Below are 16,155 nucleotides of genomic sequence, written 5' to 3'. Positions count from 1 at the left end.
AACCATCTGTCGCTAAAACAAAACATGGTCAACACAAGTAAATATCACAAAGGCAAAATTGTAAATGTGTGCTTGTCTGTCCTTAGCCCAATGTCTTGCAAGCCTTTGGGATTCGTGTTGCGCACATAGTTTCGTATTTTCAAAAATGTTTATTCGTTTTGTTTTTAAATAATCAAAATTGTTTTTTTTCGCCTGCTTGTAGTATACTCGAGTCGCCGCATTATGAAACACGCATGAAATCATTCACTGGCAAGCAACCATCTGAACAGAAAAAAATGAACAGTAGCGGACGTCATCCTTGTAGCAAGTGCCCGGTTGATCCCAGACGCCTCCAGCAATTTGCTTTTACAATGGTTTTGAAGCAGTAACATTGTACAAAATGCAACAATTTTCTCACTGGGACAATAACCACGGACGGGGAGGTCCACAGATAGCTGCATTCGCGCTTCTTCCTTGTGCGCTGTCTTCAGTTCTCAGCCCCACATTTAATTATGCACACCCTTCCATTTGCCCGCATACGATGGGGAATGAAATGTACTTTCAATCGGTGGTGTCCTCAGCTTCACAGATCCAGCAGCGCTTCCCGAGCTTTTCAGTCTCTCTGTGTCCCGGCGAGTTTGTCTGAACTCCCAGGAGCTAGTGGCAAGTCTCTGACACATGTGTTCGGGTGGTCCGGTTTGGACAGATTTGTTGGAAACCTGTAGTTGCGCAGGCCTTTGATTTATAGCCGGCAGAGCCAGCTGCTCCCTCTCTGTCCTCTTGTCCTCCCAGAGTTTTAACAACCGCCTCTGGTTGTTAGTCATGTCTTTGAGATCGCGTTGCAAAGATGACACCCGTTCCTCTAAAATCGCTTTGGATGTCGCGACGTTGGAGAGCTCGGACGCAAGTTGGTCCATCCGCAGTTTAAACTTTCCATTTTCCTCTGTTAGCCAATTGCACCGTTCCTCTGTATCTTTCAAATCACTGATTATATCCTTCGTAGTTTTCCCACGGAATTTAGGATCCGACTCCAGTCCAAGGTCGGTCCTAAGACTCTTCACAGTTTTGCGCAGCTCTTTGTTATCAGAAGAAAGGTTTTTAATTTTCTGCTTGAGAGATTCAGTTTGAGTTCTTACCTTGTTCTCAGACACTCGCAGTTTTTCCTTCAGTGCGCTTTCTTTCTGCAGCGCGTCGTCTCTTTCCTTCTTGTATTTTTCTACAAGTTTTAAAGCCTCCGATCTCGATGAAATTTTTTCTCGGGCGTTTGGAGAGGCCATAACAGTTGTTGGAGTTACGCGCTAAAATGCATAAATGAGAATGTTCATTATGCTATGTTCAAAATGATAAGTTTTTATACTTATTTCAATTCAGTGGGGCATCATGATATGCTGCGAAAAAGTTGACGACGCATAAAGATTCCGCTTTTAAAAAAATACATAATGTATGCATTGGATTGTTCTAAAATCTCAAAGTTTTTACGAATGTAATCGATATTTTATAGCCCTATGATTGGAAAATAATACCAGTAGAACCTCAATGTCCACGCTTGTTTTTACTCTGAAACAAAATTGTGGTCTTTATATAAACTCCGGTTTGTATCGACAACAGCAGAGTGTCTTTTCTCTATATGGCGAGAACTAACACCCATGTAACCCTAAGCTAAGGGCTAGAATGACCATTAATTAGTGGGAACCTTACCATTTACACAGTATCAAATGATATTTGTTACTTTGTTAATTAGAAACCAGTACTTTGACGAGGTAACACAGAATTTATTCCTTAATTCCTTACGACGTCCCCAACACGTTTGTAGTTGTTTTCAGACTTAATTCATAAATTACCTCAAAGCGGCATTATTGTTAAATTGGTGAATTTGTAGTGAACAGGGTCAGGGGTGGAGGTAGAGGGGATCATGGAACCATGCTACGGAGATGCGTCTGTATGCCAGAAACTTTAAACTGAATATCAAAACGAATATGGACAATCAAAAACTCTTAACAATTCATAACTTCCATAAACAGTCAGACAGACTCGTCTGAAGGCATTTCCTTTAATTTGATACATATTCTTTGGTTACATTCTTCCTCCTTTAATATTTAAGTGCTGGAGTAGTACAAGTGTACTGTTGAATAGGCTGGCATCACCTCCAAGTGCAGCACACTGGATATGTAGGGTGTGAATCCAGACACCCTGCTCTGTGGGCAAGAAAACCGTCCCAGGCAGCCAAAGCTCAGCCCAATGATTGATTAATTAATGAAGTAATTAAAATGACCCAATTTCTGGGTCAACGGAAATACATATTAAAAACACTAAGATCTGTGTTGAACTTTTCCAGTGTTATGTTCTGTTGTTGCTACTCTTCAGCTGCTCAGCGTATGTTATGGTAAGAAATAACATTAACAAAGCAGTCATTTAAGAAACATTTATTCACCTCTTTCACCAGCATCGAGTTTGGCCTGGACATAGGTTTTCCCAGGCATGGCAGGACTTTCATATTGTTTTTGTAGCAAAAAATACAAAAAATGCCCACAAACCCCACCCTTAATGAATAGTGTAATTGCTAATTTAACCTAAAAAAGAGCTTGTTGAAATTAATAATAATATAATAAACACCTTTGATAATAAACCACCTTTCTGAAAATGCCTACAATAACCACGTTTTATACAACCAATAAATAGGTAAACAAGTTACCACCTGACTCTGTTTACACCTTAATACACACCCTTGTATTGTACATTCTACACACTGATTGTAATTCCCAATGCCAGTCTTTAAGGCCATTTTAAAATACCTCTCATTAAAAAGCTCAGTGTGGTTCCTGTATTTCCTTCTAGATGCCTTAATATAAAAAAACTGTTCATATCATAACCCAGTTCACTGCATTGGAGAAATCCAGTCTTCTCATCTTCAGTGTAACGTCTGTGCAATAAGGTTACGTAAGGAACCTGAAATTAAAATGAAAGAATAACATGGAAAAAGTCACAAAAAGTGTGTTAGGTCACAGTTTCTGTCCTAAAATATGAATCATAAACACCAGCTTGCTCATTTTCTTTTTTTTTCAGGTGGATAGGGTGTACTGTTTATTGAAAATTAATATCAAACACTCGAAGCTTTTGCTTAAAAGCTTTGTTTGCAGTTTTTCAGTATTTGTATTATAAAAAGCAGGTGTACAGGTAAGTATCTATATTGAAATCATTAGCATACAGGCCTAACACCTCCACCTGTCTGAAAACCAGTGCTGGTGACAGAATTCCAGAAATGTATTAAAAAACAGGCAGGATCTATCAGCAAAGGGACTTTCACCATTAGCCGCACAAGAATCGAATCGGACTGTACAAATGGTTAATTTAAACATTAGCCCTCCCCATTTTCTCTCGTTGAGTAATGTTCAGAGGAGAAAGGGCACTGCCGGGAGATTAGTCTTTATGTGTAAGAACACAAACAGGGACTGCCACTCTCATTTTATGAGCAATAATATTCTGAGTAACAGAAAACATTATCTATGTAACATGTACGTTATACATGCCAATGAAAATCAGCTTGAAATACAAATGAGTGGCCATTGTAATTTCTGCCTGTTTACACAAAACAATTCTTTTGAAAGGGCATTTTAAAACCTCGGTTAAGGTACATTTTGCCTCCCTCTATTTCTGACATTCGGACCAAAGAAGATAATACTGTTATTATTCCACAGGTTTCCGTTACTCTTGCACAGCAGGGCTCAGAAGAATGCACCTTACCTACAGCAAGTGTTTAATTAAGGTGGGCCTTCACTGCTGCCACTGTCCGGTTGGATGCCGTGGGGCCAGCGTTGCCCAGCCCGACTTCTTGTGAATCAAAAAAGTATTGCTGCGGAAATGAGAAAACCAGAAATCTCAGCCCTGAGAGGCTCAGGTGTCTTGGCTGCTTTATTTGGGTCTTGGCAGTAGCAGACACACATGATAAATGGCAGGGGACACCTGACACCCCTGCAGACCCAAGCGGTTCCACACCTGAAACATAGCCTTGTGTGGACTAACTGGCAGCGTTCCATAGAGGTCTATGGCCAGTGTCAGTGTTTCCATTAAAGTCCTCCAAAGAAAACTAACACGACACCCAGCTTTGAGTGCTGCACATTCAGATAAGTGCCAACTACCACAATTACAGCTGTCTGTAGGCAAGGTGTGGGCCCACACAAGTACAGCCCAGTCATTTAATGCCATGATATAATAACACTCCCTGGATCGTACTGCATCGACAGCGACAGTGAGAACGCCATACTCTGAATGCCAGTAATGCATCATAACCACACTGTTATTCTTTCATTTGAAAACAGCAGGAAATGAGCTTACGTATCCCATGTTGAAGTACATGTGGTTTAGGAATACAGGACTCAGGCTTGTGTGAAGCACGTTTCCCGAGAGGTGTCACATCGCAAAGAAAAAGAGCTGAGACAAGGCGGGAGAATTACTATACAACTAGGGTGGAAACCATAGGATTGATGTAATATCGCCTGGGTGGGAACAGTCCAGGTGTGATCGAAAAAGAATGTGCAAACGAAGCAACAACATCTCAGCAAGACTTCTGATCTAGTAATATAGTTTTTATTTGTTTCATCTATCCATCGATTATTGAAAGAACGCATTAGTGGAGTAGATGGCAACAGGTGGGCCAGTGCAAACACACTCACTTGCTCACAGAAACAAACTGAATGCATGTGTCAGTATGGCCAAAGTAAACCACAGCCGCCAATAACAAGGGGGGAACATGCAAACTCCACACAGAAGGCATGCCAGTCCAGAATCCAGCCCAAATGGCGTAGGACAGGAGTGTCAATCTTCCCAATGTAGCTGCACACTTTTTTTTTAAATTCTTAAATAAAAACAAAAATGTTTATACAAGGCAAAGGCCTACCTTACATCCAACTGCAAGCAAGACGTGAAGAGCTACAATGGCCGAAACAGTGGCTATAGCGATCCTGTGGTGGTCATCTCGGACAGCTGGCCAAAATGTCATGACCAGAACCGACCCGGACAGGCACATGGCACACACGATGGAGACCCATCGCACCGTCTCGTTGGGAATTACCCACAAGACCTAGCAGGAGACATCACAATGAAAGGTGAGGAAATGATTCAATAAATCTCACAAACAACAGCAATAATAACAGTGTATTTATAACTGTCAAATTATGATATGAGATATTCCTTACCCAAATAAGAAGCAAGCTACTTCAAAAGTCTATTAATTGCTGTTATGTTTTAAGATTTTGTCACTAACACGATGTAATGTTTACGTTGCATTAAAAAAAATCATCTCAGTTCTGGGAGTAAAGCTGAAGTGTGGTTACAACTGGAAGTGTTCTGCGGAAAAGCAGAGTAATGCTATGGAACTGACGGGATGTCCTCACCGCTGCGGGGATGTATATGAACAGCGAGTAGCCGTAGACGCAGACGATCTCCAGAAAGGAATACGACACTATGCTCATCACTTTGCTGTTCCTCCACATCAGAAAGCCCCAGAGACCGAGAGGCACCAGCCAGGCGTAGCTGTAGATGGCCGTGGCTGCAATGGTCACTGTGAAAGCAGTAAACATCAGACCAGCGCACTGCAGCCAGCACACAACAAGTGATGACGCTCTGTACCAGAGCCGACTTCCGGAAAAAAACGGATTTTCCCAAATGGGCGGATATACTATTACTTAGCATGCATGAAAAGGTTTTTAGTAAACGATAATTATTCAATTTAGAAAATGTTTTCGACTGGGAGTCTGTAACAGAACTGGGGTCAGGAGCCTTTTTGCTTTGGACTCCAGTTGACCTAACTGTCCCACTCGGCAGGAAATTATTAATCCTACCCAGGACCACGGCAGAGTGCAGATATTGGTCAGCGAGTGGCTTTATTTCCCCACGAAGAATTGAAGAAGAGGACATTTCAGATTCTGCAGGAGAAACGAACTGTCGGCTGGGTGTCAAGGACAAAAGGCTGACTGACCTTTCCTAAATTCAGGCACATAGTGATGATGAGGGTCGCCATGATGCACAAGGAAACTGGAGATGTTTCCACTAATGGCGATGGCAAACACCAGGGTGGCACAAATCCAGAAGGGTCCTGTAATTAGACAGGGCTTCATTAACAATGATGTAGCAGGCGTCTACAACAAGGCCTGTGTAAATCCCAGAAATGAGTTTGTGTTTACACAGATGTCCCATATGTATATGAATGCAATGGAAATCGCCTTGGTAATAATTAATATAGCTGTAGCACAGCTACACGACTCTAATGCACGCGTATAAGTCAAGCATGGGTCACAGGAGAAAATCAGGAGTATGTGAAGACAATGGGCACGGGACCATAACGAAGCTGTGCATAGGTACCACTCACTAGAAAGGATTGGGCATAGGCTGAGAATGTGTGGGGAGGTGAAGGAGAGACTGTGGAAAGAGGTGTTTGTTTAATAGGAAAGAGACTATTTTTATTCCTCAGTTAAAATAATATTCTAGCAGTCGCTGTCCCTTGGGCTATGGATCCTTTCTTCTTCCTTTCACGTGCGATACAGGTGACTTAACAAAAAAAGCATCACTTTTATTGAAGCCATCGACACAAACGGAACAGATTCCAACTGCCCGTCTCGAAAGCAAACGATATTAAGTTAAGTTAGAATGTTTAAGGTGTTCTTTTCGAAACGCACACAGGACAACTTTCCGGCTGGTGCTCCTACTCAAGCTAATTACAACGTTTCATGTGAAGTTTCTGCAACTCATAATTTTACATTTCTCCTTTTCATACTGCTTGTAGAAAAATGCGAAGAAAGCGTGCTCTCCATCAAAAGGTTGTGAAGACCACCATGGTGGTTAAATGGCATGTGCACAATATTAACAAGAACTAACGCAAACCCCCTTATGTTAATTAACAACTGCTCACAGGGAAACTTGATCCCATTGCATGTGCATTACTCACCGTAGAGATCCGGGTTGTTGCGGATGTAGAGGCGGACAAAGTTTTTCCCAGGCAATGGCAAAATGCACCCTTTGATTCTATTCAGGACCTGACAGAAAAGGGAAATGAATAACAAAAACATCCAAGTATGTTCTCTACAAAGCTGCTACTGCAAAAGAAGTAAAAAATTAGCAATGGATAAAAAAGAAGTCATAACAATGGTTCAAACCACTGGGATAAAACTGGGTTTACAGCAGAAGCACAGAGGCAAACATCTGTCTGTAGTTGCTTTTATACGGCATGAAAAAGATTCTAGGCACCTGAGCTGTGTCCACGTCGAAAAATGTTTGGTAATATTCAAACGTCCAAAAGGGAGCACTCTTCTTCTGACCAGCGAGCAGCTGTAAGAAAACAAAGATGTATTAGAACTCTGAGAGGAGATGTACTGGTGCAAAAACTGCTGTCTGCTGGTAAAGATTATCCTAAATCTACACAGGTTACGGACGGTTTTCTGCCAGGCCCTGTCTTGAGACTGGCTTGAGTTTAACTCTATTTTTTTTCCATTAGGTGCGATAACAAGTGAAAAGGGTCAGCAAATACACTTGCTCTTCCTTATTTCCAAAACAACTGACAAATATAACGTTCTGTTCATTTGCATGAGGTTGCAGAAAACCCCTATCTCCTCAAAAAGCGCACAAGAATACTCAGATCCTCTCTAGGAGGAAAGTGCGCAGGTTTTCCCCAAATTCCCAGCTTCCTTGCCTCCGTTTTATCCGAGTCTTCATTCCCTAGGAGATCCTCCTCCTGTCTGGGGGACTTCCCTGCACTTCTTCGCTGGTTGCTCGGCTTGTCGTTCGGATCCCCAATGCTGATGGTGGTTGCATCTCGATTGGCAGCCAGCAGGTTTTCAGCATCATCAAATTCTTTAAAAACAATAATAATGACCTTTCTGTCTATATCTACAATTTTGGGGATTTAAAAAATCCTGGGACACTTTTTATGAATTAGAAACCTATATAGGCTTACATCCTGGAATATGTTTCATTTATTAGCATTCTGTAATTCTGAAATATTCTCAATCCATAAAATCTCCACTGGATATACCTACCACACCCCAATTTATACATGAAAGGCATTAATAATGCAATGAACGCGATTTGTTCCAATACGCATTTGTTGCATTTTCAATGTTTTAGTAGATTTACTGAACACAGGCATCAGCTCAGTTTCAGGAATTACTCCTGTCCATCCATTTTCTACCCACTTCATCCAGTACCCGGTTGCGGGGGAGCCGGAGCCTATCCCAGCAAGGAAGGAGAGCACGGCAGGGTCACCCTGGACAGGCCACCGGCCCATCGCAGGACACCAACAGACACAAAAACAGACACGCACGCACTCACTCACCAGGACCAGTAATCCCAGAAGTCATTGAAACTTCCAGTATGCCTTAGTGCTGTGGGAGGAAACCGGAGCGCCCAGTTGAAACCCACGTGAACCTGGGAAGACCATGCAAACTCCACACAGACAGCATCCCAGGAATTGAACCCAGGGCCCCGGGAATGCCAACCACTGTGCCACTGTGCCACATGCTTTGTACTTCTTACGTATTATTTCGGGCATTCTTAAATTAATTAGAAATAGTATTCATCATGTTGATGACAATTACAAATAGCAAAGGCTGTATGGTATGGTATCAAGGTATCTAACACCTTGAAGGCTACTTTTAGCCAAAGGGACTTTTACTAAAATCGGTACCCATTTCCACAGCTGGGCATCCTAGTGGAGCAATCCGAGGGAAGTACTCTGATCAAGAATACAGTCTTCCAGTTATAAGTCCAGAGCCTTAACCACTGCTCCGCATTAATGGTTTTGCATAAAACCAACAACCCACGCAACAGCCTTAATGCAAGTGAGCGCTCATATCACATATCATTTCACTTCCTACACCACTGCCAGCGTGAAACTGTGAGACACTAAAACAATCGTCCAATCGTTTTGCTTACCTTGAAAATGCAGATCATCGACAGCCTCCATTCACGCAGGTGTGCCCCTCGTCCAAGCAAAACATCCAATTTCTGGGGAAGCAAAACTTCATGTTATCTACGTGTTGAGCTGTAGTCAATGTTAAATAAGTCGTGCTACAGAAAATCCTTCCTCTTTATCCGTTTTAATGGTCATCCAAATTAAGTATTTTTCTGCTTGATTAGTATTAGTATTAGAATAAGTGTGCCTGTCTTCTGTCTATATTACAAAGCAGATGATATATTTTAGGACTATGTTAACTGCGTACGCCACACCGTTTGTGTTCACGTTTCTACGGAGGCCTAGTAAGTTCCACAAAAATCCAATCAGATCAAAAATCTGCTACATAATCCTTCTTGAAAAAGGATTTTAACCGAGCGTAAAAACTAAGACTACTGAAGTGTTTAAACATTTTCTTCGTATGAAGCGCGCATATCAACATATCAACATACCAACACACCTCTGCAATCTGCATGGACTTCCGCCTTTGACGCGTCATCGGCCTGTAGATGACGTCCCACGCCAAGAGTCCCGTAAAGGAACAAGTATTCTTTACTGCTAGAAACGATGCAACACGTCCAGGTGTGTGCTCCACACACGCTTTAAAGCGAATGGATACATAGGTTGATAAGGAAATTAAGCACATACTACAAAACTGTAAAAACCAGAACACCAACTAGAGATGGTTCTGCCCCTCACGGTATTGTGTAATTATTAATTAGTAATAATATTAGAAGTAATACTGCTAATTTCAGATGCACTGCTGTTGTTACTGTTGCACTGCTAATTGTAGAACCCAAAGATTTAAGATAAAAGAAGAAATAATAACAGATGCTTGGCTTTGGTTGCCTTTTTTTGCCCACAACGAAAATCCCATCTATTTTTCTTTGTCCTGTTTATACGTCTAATTATGCATTTGAATTTCATGTTAGACGGTCAAAGACTGGGTTCGGGAGAACATTTTTTTGCCCCTTACGAAAATCCCACTTTTTTTCCCTATTGTACACGTCTAGGTCTGCGTTTGTTTTCGATGTAATACGGTAAAAGACAAAAGTCGGGAGAACATCATGAATTTGGAAGCGCCCTCCTCTGAAACTCGCTGCTGGGTGTTTTGGTAGCTCCCTGCTTTCCAGGTGATGCGTCCACATAGGCGGTATTCAGCCATGGAGAGGCTGAAGGTGTATTTGTTTTCCACATTTTTGGTTTTCGTGGTTTTTGCGCAGTCGCTGTTTTTTAAAATCGTCTCCGTAGTCTCGCCGACCCTGACGAAGACCATTTTGCTGAAGCTGGGCGAAAGGTCCACAATGACCCAGAACCCCAAGTTCAGATATGAAGACTGGGGACCTACGTTTTATCAGCTCGCTTTTCCTAAAGCCGTGCTCGCTTTTCTCAGGAAGAGTATCAGGGACGAAGCGTTTGTAGGTCATCCTGCACCGGACACCGCTGTATTGACCTTGGAAAGGGAAAAGACGAGCGTTTGTAGCTTTATGAGAGGTAACGGAGATAACTTCGACGCTGTGCTGCAGTGCATTCAAATATTCTGACCTAGCTGTTCATGCATGTTATGGCGTTTTTTCTCCCCAGGCGACAGACCGCTGGTGCTGAGCTTCGGAAGTTGTACCTGACCCCCGTTTTTATTCAAGCTTGAGGAGTTCAAGCAGCTTGTCAGAGACTTCAGCGCTGTGGCGGACTTCCTCATCATCTATATAGCTGAGGCGCATGCGACAGGTACGAGACGAGCACTCTGGCTCATCCGATTATTAACAAAAAAACATTCGTGACAGTACCTGGCCTTTAGCTGAATTCCTATCCTTCCAACACATTTCATAACGTTTCTGGCGATATATATATAATAAACATTAATTACGATAAAAAAGAATCTTCACGTTTTTATAGCGCCTTTCTGGACACTCCACTCAAAGCGCTTTACAGGTAATGGGGATCCCCTCCACCACCAGGGTGTAGCCCCACCTGGATGATGAGATGGCAGCCATAGTGCACCAGTACGCTCCCCACACACCAGCTCTCGGTGGGGAGGAGAGCAGAGTGATGAAGCCAGTTCAGAGATGGGGATTATAAGGAGGCCATGACTGGTAAATGCTAGGGGCACATTTGGCCAGGACGCCGGGGTTAACACCTCCATATACAGTATATATCGCCTTTTTCAGGGACGACGACGTGCCCAACCGATTGCTGTTCGGCAGGCAAACCAGGCTTCGGAAATGAAGGCCGTTCAAAACCATCAGCTTAACTCCAGGAATTTAAGCGTTGTTCTGCATTAAACTGTCATGAGCGTGCATGAGTAATATACCTAGAAATGTTTTGTTGTTGTTGTTGTTGTTGTTTTTTTTAGACGGCTGGTCTTTTAAAAACAACATCGATATCAAAACCCACAAGAGTGTGCAGGACCGCCTGGCGGCGGCCCGCAGGCTCCTTCAGGAGGGTCCCCTCTGCCCCGTCGTCGTGGACGACATGAGCGACGTGACGGCGTCGCACTACGGGGCTCTGCCCGAAAGGCTGTACGTGCTGCGGTCCGGAAAAATCATATACAAGGCAAGCTTTACCAGCTTTACCAGCTTTACCGGCTAAATGTGCCTGTTTGCAGCTTCGCCGAGGGGTGAGGGCGGGGTGCGGTTGTGCAACAGTTGTTTTGCGACCTGAATTTCAAGTACCTTCGCACGCGATCAGGACTCCCACCAGCTCGGACTCGTCAGGACTGAGATTTTATTGCCTCAGTTTCATGGCCGCTCATTTGTAAGCAGCGGGCGCTTTATTGCCCTGTAAAAGATCCTGGGACAGTGATCTAACTCGCCAGTTGAACGCGGTTCATTTTGAGCCCGTATAGACTGTTCTTAGAAGTTGGTCTTGGAAGTTGTCGGTGGACGACAGGCCTGGAGCTGTGTGCAGCTGGCTCCCAGGCCTTTAGGGCCTGTGTTCGATTCCGGCGTGCAGCACCTTCTGCGTGGAGCTCGCGTGTTCACACGCGTCGGCACTGCTCTTTCCTGGGTGCTCCAGTTTCCTTCCGCAGTCCAGAAACAACATACCCAAGTCAACATCTTGGATTAGGCGCCTCAGATTGTTCCTGTATGTGCACCTTTCTGTTTCCATTCAGCGTGTGTCTATCTTTGTGAAACCCGCTAAGTAAGCTGTAAAATAGGTTTATTCCATGCTGAAGAGAGAAGAAAGAAGACACAACGTTTCGGCTGTGGAACCTGAAGAAGGCTCCACAGCTCCATCTCTTTTCAGCACAGAATAAACCTGTTACTTGTTCCTGTGCAGCCTGCGCATGCTGACGCAGCTCCCCACCTGAACCAATTTAAAATGTGTATAATATTTAATGATAAATACAAACCTTTTCCCGTTACTGTTCCCAACTGATTTTCTTTTTTCGTTGTGACAGGGTAAAATGGGTCCCTGGGGATACAATCCAGAGGAGGTGCGTGACGTTCTGCAAAAGCTAAACTAGGAGAACCTTGTTTTCTTCTATTTCTTGTGCCTTGTTTGCTCAAAAGAAACACAAGATGGGTTAAAAACAAGAGGAGGCAATTCGGTCCAAATACCCCGCTGGCTAATTCACACCCGATGAACTCAAGGATCTCAGTTTCGTGACGGACGTCAGGGTGTCGGCTTCTGATGGCTGTGTAGCTTGTTCCATACTCCCAGAGTGCTCTGGGTAAGGAGGTGCCTCCTGTGCGCGGTTTTGAATGCACTTCCACATGGTGGAATAATGGTGCATTGTTTTGATAAGGGCTTTTTGAAGAGAATTCAAGAGTCGCGTACAATAAAAAAAAATAGCAAAGTAACTTGGTGTAATAACAGCATAGGCACAACTGAATACACTTGAAATCTCACTACAATGATCCTTACACATTTTAACATTTTATCACAATTTCAACATGTTGATAGTCACAGAGTCTCGGGGATGAGGGAAATGTATTCCAAGGGTGGTGTGGGGCAGCTAGTAAAAGGGAAACCTTCTGACACGTTTTTCTGTTTTCTGTGTTTTGTGCGTGATGGCAGCAGTAGAAAACCTTCAGTCGCTGTAACCTGAATGCCCAAAATACAGATCAGATAAGCACAGACACTGGTGATACCTGCCTTAATAATGAATGACATGGTGCCTAGACTATGCAAGCAGTCCTATTTAATATTAAAGGACGGCTCTAATTAAAATGCACAGAAAAATGTAAATACACGTTAAACATGGGGGGATAAAGAGGAAAAAAAATAAATGGACGTATAGCAGAATACGTGGATATATATTTCTTTCCACAGTAATACTTTTTTAACGCTTTTCATCACAGAGAATCCCACAGTGCTTTGCACATGAGAAGGGGTCCATTTCAGTGCCCATTTAGGTGAAATATCCATGTGTGTAACACATGGTAGCCAGTGGGAGCTAGCAGCCCAGATTGTGCAAGCCCAGAGTGGGGATTTAATCAGCACACCAGGAGGCTTCTTGAGGGCCAATTAATTAGGACTTTAAATATGGAATGTGTTAAGTCAGGTCCAGCTGGTTGCCAACTGAGAAGACCTGGCCAGATTTGGAGGATTATGAATAACATCTTAAGAAGAAGAACTTCAACTTCGCTTAAAATATATTTTGTATTGTGTAAGCAGCCTCCCTGTTAACCTATTGGTATGCTTTCCTGTTTCCTGTACTATGCTTCAGATCCACTGCATACCGACTACACCCCACATGAGCTAAATAGATGTACTGGGGAAGGGGTTTACAGTAATTATGAGCATTCATTACTGGGTTTAAGGTCCAAGTACTCGAAGTGAATGCTATGCAAATAAAAACTTCTACCATATTTTTTTATTGCAAGGTTCCTTTCAGACACTGTGGTGGAGTAATGAAAGATTATGACTGTTTGAGCTGTTAAAATGACATGAGGTAGCAATACTGGTCAACAATGTCATGGCTGGGTAATTTTCTCCACACTCCTACAAACCAAAGATGAGATTTTATTGAGCGGTTTTGGGATATTGCTTTGTGAATCTGCTTCTAATATGTTTTTTTAAATGTTTTCTATTGTTATACTGGATGCCAATGCTCCTTGTTGTGTTGTGTTCTTTTCTGGTTTTATATGTGACGGTTACAGCTAAAGTCTTCGGAGTGTTGTAACCTGAAGGCTGAAAACGGAAAATGACAAGACAATGGAAGAGCATGGGTCATTTGGATACTATTTTTGACTATTGCCCTGTGACTTGCACAAATGTTTTCATTTTCTTTTATATGCATTGTTTCAGTAAATGTCATTTCTAGCTATGTTTTGCTTTTCATTGTTTTTTGTTGTAAAATAAAGTTTGACACTTTACCCAATGGTTGTTCCTTGTTTTCCAATTGCTTCTGGGGTTTTGTAAACTTATCCCAAATGTTACACCCATTTTGACACAAAATTGAAAACTTCATAAACTCTGTACTTCAGTTACTTAATTCTAGAAGTTAATTATGTATAAAAAGATACAAGACACTGAATTTAGGATCACACTTTTCCATGTTCCCTTTCTGTATTTAATGTTGGGTTTTAAAAAAATATCTCCACACTTTGTATTTACATTTTTAATAAAACTGTATTTCAGTATTTGAAATGCAATTAATAACCAATAAATATATATATTAGTTACAAAAGTCATGTTAAGACAAGTTGGATCCTGAAGGAACAATAGGTATAATTATGCAGTTCTCACTTTGTAATTTATAAGGTTATTTAATGTGTAAAGAAGAACTGGAGAAAGCTGATAGAAATGTGGGGAATGAAGTAGCTAATTCTTTAAGTGTACATAAAGCTTTACAACACAATAAAAACATGAGGGGAAAACAAAATACTCCACTGATGTCGACATTTATTGGAATTTTACATGACCAAGACACCAACATTTGTTTTGTGAAGTTTAATTGTACAGAATTTCTATATATAGATGTACCACAAATAGTGAAAGTTACTGTATTTATGTTTTATAATATAAACATTAATGGTATATATACGAGTTCCATATTATTCCTATTATCAGGTTCATATGTGGCATCCATTAGTGTTGACTATTACCTGTGAAAGTGGTCCCATTCAAACTGGATGAGGGATTGCTATTTTAGAATTTTTCTGTCAAAACTTTTAGATAAAAGAATTTTTATAGGATGTTCAGCTACATTTTGTAAATCCATTCAAATGTATTCATGTAGATACATATAACACAACAAATGGTTATTCATTATCAAACCTACTCTCTGTACAAAAATAATTTGACCTTTTTTGTCCTACAATATGAACAAACATCTGCAATTTGTGCTTGCAAGTTTGCTAAAATAAACCCCAGCCTTTCCAGTGCTGTAGTGTCATAAACTATGCTTTTGAAATAATTTTCGTTGTTGGGCAGTAAAACCAAGAGGTATGGAAGCCCGTTTCCGCCAGGGAGTAAAAAAAAACGCGCTATGGTATCTCAGAATTGCGACTTAGTATCTCAGAATTGCGACTTCGAAATAGCACATATTTCATTGTCTGTCCTTTTGTTATTGTAACGGATCGGGTTCTAGGGCTTGTACCCTCGCCGCTCTAAAGTGTTAGCTCAGCTGGCAAGACCTGGGTTCGAGCCAATGCAGTGAGGCACGAACTAGGGTGGGATGGAGAGGGCACAAGCCCTGAGTTGCTAAGTCGCAATTCTGAGATACTGTGTCGGAATTCTGAGATACTAAGTCGGAATTCTGAGTTACTAAGTCGCAATTCTGAGATACTAAGTCGGAATTCTGAGTTACTAAGTCGCAATTCTGAGATACTAAGTCGGAATTCTGAGTTACTAAGTCGCAATTCTGAGATACTAAGTCAGAATTCTGAGTTGCTAAGTCGCAATTCTGAGTTGCTAAGTCGCAATTCTGAGATACTATAGCGCGTTTTTTTTTACTCCCTGGCAGAAACGGGCTTCCATAAAAAGAGGAGATTTAGAAGAGATGTCAATACATTAAAAAATAAATCGGTTAATATTTTGTCACATCTTTAAACTGTTCAAGATGTATACTTGAAAGACATTGCAAGAAGTCAATCGTAATCATACTGATACTTTCACACATTGGAAATTAAGACTGAAGAACTTAGTCTTAAAATGCAACATCCGTGGACATTTTAAAACTTCGGTGACCAATATCATAATGTAAGGCATAAAATTGCTCAGGCATAAGCAATTTATGTCGTAAGTGTCTGTAGCTGGCAATGGAAATTCTCGTCTGCTTAAATCGT

At 41.8% G+C, this 16,155-nt stretch overlaps 3 protein-coding genes across 6 annotated transcripts; 1 reads left to right on the top strand and 2 right to left on the bottom strand.

The window, feature by feature from the left end:
- Positions 1-485: 485 nt before the first annotated feature.
- On the bottom strand, positions 486-1,256 carry LOC148823365 (uncharacterized). The gene has a single exon (XM_088927184.1). It carries the CDS (start codon positions 1,254-1,256, stop codon positions 486-488), a length of 771 nt encoding a protein of 256 aa, XP_088783310.1.
- A 1,132-nt stretch (positions 1,257-2,388) lies between these two features.
- On the bottom strand, positions 2,389-9,447 carry yipf1 (Yip1 domain family, member 1). 4 transcript variants are annotated; one of them, XM_088926774.1, is made up of 10 exons: positions 9,381-9,447; positions 8,902-8,973; positions 7,661-7,821; positions 7,219-7,299; positions 6,920-7,007; positions 5,954-6,070; positions 5,370-5,536; positions 4,874-5,056; positions 3,721-3,829; positions 2,389-2,925 (listed from the first exon to the last, which is right to left on the bottom strand). In XM_088926774.1, the coding sequence occupies exons 2-9, from the start codon at positions 8,930-8,932 to the stop codon at positions 3,734-3,736; spliced, it is 924 nt and encodes a 307-aa protein (XP_088782900.1). In that variant the 5' UTR covers positions 8,933-8,973; positions 9,381-9,447; the 3' UTR covers positions 2,389-2,925; positions 3,721-3,733. The 4 variants fall into 4 exon arrangements, with proteins under 4 accessions (XP_088782900.1, XP_088782901.1, XP_088782903.1 ...); XM_088926775.1 differs by having other exon boundaries at positions 9,373-9,441; XM_088926777.1 differs by lacking the exon at positions 5,954-6,070 and having other exon boundaries at positions 9,373-9,441.
- A 503-nt stretch (positions 9,448-9,950) lies between these two features.
- dio1 (iodothyronine deiodinase 1) lies at positions 9,951-14,246 on the top strand. Its single transcript, XM_088926978.1, has 4 exons — positions 9,951-10,414; positions 10,505-10,648; positions 11,274-11,473; positions 12,321-14,246. Exons 1-4 carry the CDS (start codon positions 10,057-10,059, stop codon positions 12,384-12,386), a joined length of 768 nt encoding a protein of 255 aa, XP_088783104.1. The 5' UTR covers positions 9,951-10,056; the 3' UTR covers positions 12,387-14,246.
- The last annotated feature ends 1,909 nt before the right edge of the window (positions 14,247-16,155 follow it).

The sequence above is a fragment of the Atractosteus spatula genome, chromosome 11 (assembly GCF_055471065.1).
Source record: "Atractosteus spatula isolate fAtrSpa1 chromosome 11, fAtrSpa1.hap1, whole genome shotgun sequence".
Classification (NCBI taxonomy): domain Eukaryota; kingdom Metazoa; phylum Chordata; class Actinopteri; order Semionotiformes; family Lepisosteidae; genus Atractosteus; species Atractosteus spatula.
This window is presented reverse-complemented; position numbering and strand designations above follow the sequence as displayed.